This window comes from Urocitellus parryii, chromosome 11 (assembly GCF_045843805.1).
Source record: "Urocitellus parryii isolate mUroPar1 chromosome 11, mUroPar1.hap1, whole genome shotgun sequence".
In the NCBI taxonomy this organism is placed as follows: Eukaryota; Metazoa; Chordata; class Mammalia; order Rodentia; family Sciuridae; genus Urocitellus; species Urocitellus parryii.
Genome location: NC_135541.1, coordinates 28,484,006 through 28,494,033, shown reverse-complemented (window position 1 = coordinate 28,494,033; position 10,028 = coordinate 28,484,006). Strand labels below are relative to the sequence as shown.

The 10,028-nt window shown below is 42.2% G+C and overlaps 1 protein-coding gene across 1 annotated transcript; it reads right to left on the bottom strand.

Annotated features, from left to right (window-relative positions):
- Positions 1 to 258: 258 nt before the first annotated feature.
- Positions 259 to 9,378, bottom strand: Klf17 (KLF transcription factor 17). Its single transcript, XM_026397729.2, has 4 exons — positions 9,341 to 9,378; positions 9,149 to 9,233; positions 788 to 1,649; positions 259 to 491 (listed from the first exon to the last, which is right to left on the bottom strand). Exons 1-4 carry the CDS (start codon positions 9,376 to 9,378, stop codon positions 259 to 261), a joined length of 1,218 nt encoding a protein of 405 aa, XP_026253514.2.
- Positions 9,379 to 10,028: the final 650 nt, after the last annotated feature.

Genomic DNA, 10,028 nt, shown 5'->3' with positions numbered 1-10,028 from the left:
TAAATAAAGCTCTCAATCTCCATTGTGCTCATCTTCCTGTCTGGCAAAACTTCAACAGTAGGTGTCCCCAGCGAGGCGAGGCCATTCAAGACAGGCTTTGAGGGATTTGAGGAAACTCTGATGGAGTCCAGAGCTTCATCTGGGCTTTGATGTTGCCTCTTAAACTTCGTCTTCATCTAAGCTGCTCCTACCAAGAGATGAGTTGGTTGGAGGCAGGCAGCAACTGGGTAGAGAAACAAAACTGAGGAAGAGATAGACCTAAAGACCAGGAGCAAAAGGACCATCTGTCTGTCCATTGCTGACCTGCCCTGGCAGGCGCTGATGAGTCTTCTGGTGTTGCCGGAGATGGTCAGATCTCATGAACTGTCGGCCACACTGATTACATTCATATGGTCGATACCTGGTGTGTATCCGCATATGTCGTCCAAGCTCATCAGAACGAAAAAAAGACCACGGGCAGCCTTCCCAGGTGCATTTATAAGGCTTCTCACCTGGGGAGTGACAAGGGAGAGATGAAATTTAGTAGATGTAACTATGAACAAGAGCAATCGAGATCGGGGAGTCAAAAAGGAAGATCCAGGAAACCAGTGAGGGACAACAATGGTCAGGGCCACTCCAGTCATCCTGGCAGACATTCTGGATGGCAAGTTGGTGGGGTCAGTATAGCTTGGGTCCAAGCTTGAAAGATGAAGGGTTCATCCTAAGAAATTACAAATCTGTGCTCCAGCACAGACCAAAAAAAAAGCCCAGACTCCTCTATCTCCTCCCCATCGGATACCTCATTCACCTGTGTGTTTGAGCTGGTGACTCACAAGGTGCGAGCGCTTGGTATAGGCTTTTCCGCAGTTCTTATACTGACAGCGATAAGGCCTTGAAAGGGGAGATTTCCTCCTGGGTGCTGCTTTCTGGCCACTGGAGTTCTCTGCTCTCCTTGGAGCCTGGATGGGCGGCTCAGGTAGGAAGAGGTCTTCCTGGCAGTCTGACTTGTCCACAAGAGCATCAAGGGGGTCTAAGGTCGGCAGAGACTGGGATCTATCTGAGGGCATCACAAGGTCATAGGGATCTCTAGGCGGCAACATCTGAACCATGGAGGGGAGCACAGGCTGGGTCTCAGTGGAGGGCATGTTGTTTGGGGCCCATAACATTTTAGGAGTTAAAGAGGGTCTGAGAGAAGGTAGTAATCGGGGATCAGAATAAGGCATTGTTGGGGCACTAGTGTGGGACACGGAGATGCCACTTGAATCTGGGACTGGCAGACTGTTGGAGGGTATCTTCAGATTCTCACTGAAGGTCCTGGCCATTCCTGGAATATGGGGCTCTCCTAAAGGCATCATCATCTGGGGCTCCTCGCACATCATCATCCCTGGCTGGGAGGGAGAGACTCCCTGACAGTAAGTCATCTGGGAAGGGACAAGAGCCGCTTGGGGACAACAGTTCACAGAGTACTCAGGTAGTAACACATCGAACTGGGGCCCCACTTCACCCATATTCTGCACAGGTGCCTCAGCAGACACCAAAAAGGTCCCTAACATCTCTGCGCCCTGAGGACAGTGTTGAGTGTCTAGTGGGCTGTGGTTCCAAGAGGTGTGTACTCCGCCACTTCTAAAAGACAGAGACATATCCAAGATGGACATTGCTCTCTCGTTATCCTAAGAGAGAGAGAGAGAGAGAGAGAGAGAGAGAAAGATGAACTTCCACTTTCCCATGTCCCTCCTTCCCATCTCAAGATCCCATTCTAATCCAAGCTTCCATCATCTTTGGTCTGAATTATCCCGCTTCCAGACTATTCTCTGGCTTGAGCTACGAAGCAGGTCTTGTTGACAGGAGGAGCACGACGGAGCCTGGGTGTAAGCTGTGCCCCTCTTCCTGTTGGCATGTTTGTTTTTTATTTCATACAAAGCAACAAAAAAGAAAACAAGATGTTCCATGTTAAGCTACCTTCAGTAAAACTCTGAAAACACACTCAAATTCCAGATTATATGTATGAAGGTGAAAATATCTCAAACCAGCAGAATAAATGCAGAAATCCTCAAAGACATCAAGAATGTAAGCTTCAGAGGGATCCTGACTTCACCATTTGCAAATATTTATCTATAGAAAAGGGATTCCCGAGTAGCGACTGCATGAACAGATCTGACATCAAAGAGAAGTTATGTCCAGGCACCATGGCACATGCCTAATCCCAGTGACTATGGAGGTGAGGGTAGAAGGATCACAAGCTGGAGGCCATCTACTGACTTAGAGTCCTGTCTCAAAACATCACCAGATGCCTTATTAGAAACCATGTACACCAAAAGGCAGGGGTTAGATGTATTAAAAGTGCTAAAGGGAAAAACTACCAATCAAGAATCTTATATCTGGCAAATCTGCCTCTTTCAAAAATGGATATTAAGCCCGGCATAGTGGTGCATATCTGTAATCCCAGTGACTCAGGAGGCTGAGGCTGGAGGATCACGAGTTCAAAGCCGGCCTCAGCAAAGGCAAAACACTAAGTAACTCAGTGAGACCCTGTCTCTAAATAAATAAAATACAAATTAGGGCTGGGGATGGGGCTCCGTGGTCAAGTGTCCTTGAGTTCAATCCCAAGTCCCCCTCCCCCTGAAAATGGATATTAAGATATTCCCAGAGAAACAAAAACTGACAGATCATTCCAACTTGACCTGCCCTGCAAGAAATGAATGGCAGCCAGGCGCTATGGAGCATGCCTATAATCCCAGCGGCTTTGGAGGCTGAGGCAGGAGGATCACAAGTTCAAAGCCATCCTCAGAAATGGTGAGGTACTAAGCAACTCAGTGAGACCGTCTTTAAATAAAATACAAAATAGGGATAAGGATGTGGCTTAGTGGCTGAATGCCCCTGAGCTCAATCCCTAGTACCAAAAAAAAAAAAAAAAAAAAGAAAAAAGAAAGAAAGAAATGCTAATGACAGTCTTTCAAGTAAAAATGAAAGGATACACAAGGACAGTAGTTTGAAGCCATATAGAGAAATTTATCATAAAGATCTCTGTGAAGCGTAAATATACGGACAATTTTAAAAAGTAAGATTATTATAACTTTGATTTTAACTCCATCTTTTGTTTTCTACATAATTTAAGATACTAATGCATAAAAATTATGAACCTGTATTTCTAAGCATACAATGCATAAAAATGTAATGCTATAAAACTATGTTAAGCTATTGAAGTTAAGCTGGTATAAATTCAAATTAGTGTTATAACTTTAGAATATCAAGTGTAATCCTTATGGGAACAATAAATAGTTACAGAGATACAAAAGAAAATGAGGAAACCTTATAAGTTTCACTTCAGAAAAAAATAAATAAATAAGACATAATGGTGAAGACGAGGGATAAAAATCAAAGAATTAAATTTCTCCTTGTCAGTAAATATTTTAAATGTGATTATACTCTCAATCTAAATGTAAATGGATTATACTCTCAAAAGACAAATTGGCCAAAAGGATTTTTAAAAATATGATATATTTGTGTTTATAAGATACTCAATTTAGGACTGGGGATGAAGATCTGTGGTAGAGTGCTTGGTTAGCATGTGTGAGGCCCAAGGTTCAATCCCTAGCACCACAAAAAAGAAAAAACTCAATTTAGATACAAAGGCCAAAGACACAAATAGGTTGAAAGCAAAAGAGAAGATACTCCATGCAATAGCAAACAGTATAAACTGGAGGAGGCTATACTAACCAACTTTAAATTAAAGAAAAAATTACAAGAGACAAAAGACATATATTAGTAAAGGGCCCAATTCAGCAAGATAAAACAATCGTAAACATTTAGGTACCTAATAATAGACCATCAAAATATATGAGGCAAAGCTGGTTGTGATGGTACACAGCTATTAATTTCAGCAACTGGGGAGGCTGAGGCTGGAGAATTGCAAATTTGAGGCCAGCATGGGCAATTTAGTGAGACTGTGTGTCAAAAAATAAAAATAAAAAGGGCTGTGGATGTTGCTTGGTAATTAAGCACCCCTGGGTTTAATCTCCAGAACCAAAAGGTAGTGCATGTAATCCCAGCTCCCAGAGGCTGCAGCAGGAAGGTTATAAAATGGAGACCAGCCTAAGCAATATAGACTATCTCAAAATAAAACTTTAATAAAGGGGCCGGAATGTAGCTCAGTGGTACAGTGTATGCCTAGCATGTATGAGGCCCTGGGTTGAATTTCCAGTACAAAAAAAAATGAAAAAAAAATCCAATGTGTCAAATAAGAAATTACAAGGAAAATTGGAAAACACTCCAATTGTTTTAGTCAGTTTTTTGCTTCTGTAACTACAAGACCTAACAAGAACAATTTTAGAGGAGGAAAGTTTTATTTAGAGCCTCACAGTTTGAGGTCTCAGTCCATAGGCAGCCAGCTCCATTTCTTGGGGCAGGAGGTGAGACAGAACATTATGGCAGAGAGAAGTAGCTCACATGATCAGAAAGTAGAGAGAGGTCTCCATTTGCCAGATACAAAATATATATACCTCCAAAGCACAAGCCCGGTGCTACCCCCTCCAGCTACACTGGACCTACCTTCAGCCATCACACAGCTAATCCCATCAGAGGATTAATTCACTCAGTTTAAGGCTTTCATAACCCAATCATTTCATCTCTGAATGTTCTTGCATTGTCTCTCCCGTGAGCTTTTGAGGACACCTAATATCTAAACCATAACATCAATAAAGACAAAAACAGAACATACCTAAACTTAGAGAATACAGCCAAAGCAGTGATGAGGGGGAAGGAACAGCTGTAAATGTGAATAGATAAGTTGGTTCTTAGGAAAGATTAACAAACTTGCCAAACCTTTAGCTAGACTAAGGAAAAACAGAAGATTTAAATTACAAGTTAAGATATGAAAAAAGGAGGCATTATCCATCCTATACAATAAAAAGGGTTATCATAGAGTACCACGAACAATGCTACACCAACAAACTGGATAATCAGGATGAAATATACAAATTGCTAGAAACACAAAACTATCAAGACTAAATCAAATAAATTGAAAATCCATAAAATCTAATAACAAGATTAAGTCACTAATCAGAAGCCTCCAAGATAGAGAAAAGCCCTTGACTTGATGGTTTTACTGGTGAATTTTACCAAACACTAAAAAAAAAAAAAAAAAATGTACACACGCACATACAACAACTTAAAATGGAGCAAGACCTAAAGGCAAGAGATTAAAACTACAAAACTCTTAGAAGAAGCGTGGGCTTAGGAGGACCACCACCACCCTGCTCCGACCCTGGGGCTGGGGAGGGGCTGTCCCTGTGGCTCAGCTCCAGGTGCTGGGTTGGATCCTCAGCACTACATAAAAATAAATAAATAAAATAAAGGTATTGTGTCCAACTACAACTAAAAAAAAAAACCTCTTAAAAGAAAATGGGATAAAGCTTCATGACATCAGATTGCTCAGTGATTTCTTAGATATGATAAAGACACAGGCAACAGAATAAAAACTGACATAAGTAGCTCCATGAGAATTAAAAAATTTTGTGAATCAAAAAGAAAAATTGATGGATGGGGTTTGTGGCTTAGTGGTAGAGTGATTGCCTAGCACATGTGAGGGACATAAAAAATAAGTAAATATAATAAAGGTATTGTGTCCATCTTCAACTAAAAAAATAAATTTTTTAAAAAGATGAAACCAGCAGAATACAACAGACTTGAGTATGTCAATATGTAAATCAGTGGAAGTGTAACTGATGTGACTCTGCAATCTGTATATGGGGTAAAAATGGGAGTTCATAACCCACTTGAATCAAAGTGTGAAATATGATATATCAAGAACTATGTAATATTTTGAACAACCAACAATAAAAAAAAGATGAAACAAACACACATACAATTAAATTTAAAAACTGTTTTGTGCAAAGAACATTACTAACAGAATTAAAAGAAAACTCACAAAATAGAGAATATACTTGCAAAATATTTCTATATATGGAGTATTGGAGTGGCGCTGCACCATGTACAGCCAGAGGAATGAGAAGTTGTGCTCCATTTGTGTACAATATGACAAAATGCACTCTACTGTCATGAATAACTAATTAGGAAAATTTAAAAAAATACTATATGGAGAACTCTGGAAACTGAATAACAAAACAAAAAACAAACAATCCAGACTCAAATGAAAATAACAATTGCTAAATGATTCCAGTTAGGGCTGGGGATGTGGCTCAAGCGGTAGCGCGCTCGCCTGGCATGCATGCGGCCCGGGTTCGATCCTCAGCACCACATACAAACAAAGATGTTATGTCCACCGAAAACTGAAAATAAATATTGAAATTCTCTCTCTCTCTTTAAAAAAAAAATGATTCCAGTTAAGTCCTACTTTATAGTAGAAGAATATAATCTAATGAATTTGGAAGGAATGTTGGGACTGCCATTATTTTGCAACTCCCTGATGAAATTTCTGATGGAGAAAAAAATTAAAATTTGGTATTAAAATCAGTAAGCAAACCAGGCCCGGTGGCACATGCCTATAATCCCAGTGATTCAAAAGGCTGAAACAGGAGAGCAAGTTCAAGGCCAACCTCAGCAATTTAGTGAGGCCCTGAGCAACTTAAGGAGATCTTGCCTCAAAATAAAAAATAAAAAGGGCTGTGGCTCAGTGGTAAAGCACCCCTGGGTTAAATCCTTAGTCCCCCCCCCCCCGCAAAAACAAAAACAACAAAAAAAATAACAATAAGTAAATGGCTGGTAGGAAACTGGACATTTGGGTACATACAAGGTAACATCACACAGATTGTTTTCTGACCGTGGATAAAAGGTAAGTTTGAATGTAGAGATCAATCTGTTTTTTTCTCCCTGGTTAAAAGGATTAGAAGTTTACAGCCAGCCTCAGCAATTTAGCAAAATCCTATCTCAAAATAAAATAATAAAAAGGGTTTGGGATGTGACTCAGTGGTTAAGTGACCTTCAGTTCAATCCCTAGTACCAAAGACAAACAAACAAACAAACACTCTAGTTTCAAAGAGGCTCAAGGACATAAACCAGATGCAGCATGTTGTCTTGAAATTAGATCCTGGTTTGGACATACCTGCTTTAAAGGAAAACTTAGAGAATTGTGAATAAGGATTGAATATAAGATGCTACAAAGAAATTAATTTTGACAGATTTGATCATGTTTTGGCCAGGAAAGGAAAAAAACTTTTTTTTTTTTTTTTTTTTTTTTGAGAGGAGAGAGAGAGAGAGAGAGAGAGAGAGAGAGAGAGAGAATTTTTAATATTTATTTTCTAGTTCTCGGCGGACACAACATCTTTGTTGGTATGTGGTGCTGAGGATCGAACCCGGGCCGCACGCATGCCAGGCGAGCGCGCTACCGCTTGAGCCACATCCCCAGCCCAGGAAAAAAACTTTTTAACTCTAGACCTAGGGTGATCCCATCTGCTTTATCCTCACTAAATGCTCAGCAAACATGAGGTCAACACATAGTAAGCACCAGATAACATTTTTGGGTGTGTCTAGTATGCATAAAGCTTTGGGTTTAAACCTCAGAACCACAAATCTATTAGGTAGGTATTTCTGGGGGTACTCAGCCTTTTCCCCACTCCTACTCAACAATAATCTTCTTTCACAAGTTTTAGAGTTGCCTAAACATAGCTTCATCACCCTATCATTCTCCCAAATTTTTCTTGGCTCCCATCTCTCCAGATCTGTCTTCACTAAATCTAATCAACATTTCTCTGACTCTTTGCTTGACCTCCCTGGAGCTTCCGAGATTATGTGCCATACTCTTCTTCCAATGTATCCTTCCCTTGGCCACCAACCCACTGATACACTTTTCTGGCTTTTCTCTTTCTCTACAGTTTGGCCCCCTCCTCCAGTCTCCTGCAGATTGCCCTTACACTGTTCTCTCAGGGCATTCTCATGCTAATGGATCAATTTCTACATACATTTCAATTATTCTTAAATCTAGCTTCAAGGAAGATCTCACCTAGGTTTTCTGCCTTCCTACAGATTGATTCCATTTGGACAGCCCACGGGCACTTCAAACGGACAGCATCCAAAACTTATGATTATTCTTGCCCACCACTCCCTTCCCCCAAAATGCCCTATTAACCCTGTTCCATCTCATACTTTGCTTTTGGTACATATTCGGCACAGATGCAATTATTTTTCAGATTTTTTTTTTTTTAATCCTAGGATGGTTGAATCTGCAGCTTCAGAACACTCTGATTCAGCCCACCTCCTCCAGGGCACTCTCAGAAATGCAAATCTAATTGGTAGATAAAGTTTAAACTCTCCTACCAATTTTGGAATAACCAACTCCATCCCAGAATGGCTTCAGGCTCTAGGCCTCCCACCCCAGGGCCACTCTTCCCATCACTCTCTGGGCCTCCATCTCAACACCCATCTTTCATTTCCTCTAAAGTGGAATCCAGTTCTTTAGTACCAGACCAAATCCTGACCTGTCTTCCAACCTCCTAAGTGAGATCAAACACCTCTGTCCCTAGATCCAGAGTTTCTTGGGCTGGGGATGTGGCTCAAGCGGTAGCGCGCTCGCCTGGCATGCGTGCGTCCCGGGTTCGATCCTCAGCACCACATACCAACAAAGATATTGTGTCTGCCAAAAACTAAAAAAATAAATATTAAAAATTCTCTCTCTCTCTCTCCTCTCTCATCTCTCTTTGAAAAAAAAAAATAAAGACAGATTTTCTTTGTACTTCTTCATCGCAATTTGCATACTTCTATTCTGCTAATTATTACTAAAAAAGTGGCCTAGGCTAAGGATGTAGCTCAGTGGTGGAGGGCTTACCTAGCTCGAATGAAGTCCTGAGTTCCATACCCAGCACCATAAAAAAATTAAAATAAGGGCTGGGGATGTAGCTCAGTGGTAGTGTTTGCCTAGCATGCACAAGGCCTTATGTTTGATCCCCAGTAACATAAAAAATAAATAATAAAGTAAAATAAAATGAGACGGTACAATCTTGCGTAAATAAATAAGCTTTTCCTTCCTGTCCTGTACGCTGACTTGCTAACTTTTATCTTTGCTTCCCAGTCTGCGGCCAGTTGCCTGGAACCCTTCTACCCGCAGAATCCAGCACAGGTTCTAATACCAGATGAATGTTAATGGAATAAATGTCCCCCATCACCCATCCCTCCCTTTCCTAACCCATCCTTCGGGCTGTAGCCAGCCCAGACTCACCAGGACCGGTTGGTGCGCAGTCTGCCACCGTCTTGGCTCCTCAGCCTCGTGCTCCATGTCAACCAGGACCAGCTGCACCCTGGGACTTCGAGGGATCCAGACCCACTTCAGGCCAGGGCAGAGGCAGACGCAGCAGCCGGCAGGCGTCCCAGCACCAGTACGCCACAATCGCTTGGTTGAGCTTCTACTTACCGCGCCGCGCCAGGGGGCGGGGTCACAGCCGCACGCATTGCCCCACCCACTCACCGGCCCCACCCACTCACCGGCGGCCCCACCCAGCCCAGCTCCCAGCTGCCACCGTTGTTCAGGCTGCCCCAACGTAGGCAGGGTCCACAAGAGTTCTCAGATCTTTATTACTTAAAGTTATTACGTGTCCACACCACACATGCATACAGACACACACACACACACACACACACACACACACACACACACACACACACACCCCTACCCCTCCCAACCTTCAGTCTGAGCAACTCTGTGGATCCCAAGAGGTTCTGGGGACTTCGAGGTCTGAGACTCCAAGCCAGGCCTCCAGGGGGAAAGCTGGAGAAGGTGGCAGGGCCAGGTGTAGGGCCTCTGCAGACAGGAGGGACACCACCCCACCAGACCATAAGATTTTGGCCATAAGATTTTGGAGGGCTGGATCTTTTCTGCTACTGCTGGGCCCCTCTGTCCCTTCCCTGTACAAATCAAAGCCAGGAAGGTCCTCCAGGCAATTTATGTATTCTCTGTGTATCCTCTGTGTGTTGGGCCTTGTTTTTGAAACTAGGGAACTAGGGATACAATGATGACAAAGACAGAACAAAGTCTTGCTCTCAGGGATTTCATCCTAAATGGGTAGACAAGCAATGAATAATAAAGGCCATAATTAACATGC

Bases quoted from the DNA above. Each gene is read 5' to 3' on its own strand.
- Klf17 (XM_026397729.2), bottom strand. From the start codon at position 9,378: ATGCGTGCGGCTGTGACCCCGCCCCCTGGCGCGGCGCG. The intron at 1,650-9,148 runs GTGAGTCTGGGC...TCTCTCTCTTAG, and splicing joins CTGCGCACCAACCGGTCCTG to GATAACGAGAGAGCAATGTC. The intron at 492-787 runs GTGAATGAGGTA...GTCACTCCCCAG, and splicing joins TCACCAGCTCAAACACACAG to GTGAGAAGCCTTATAAATGC.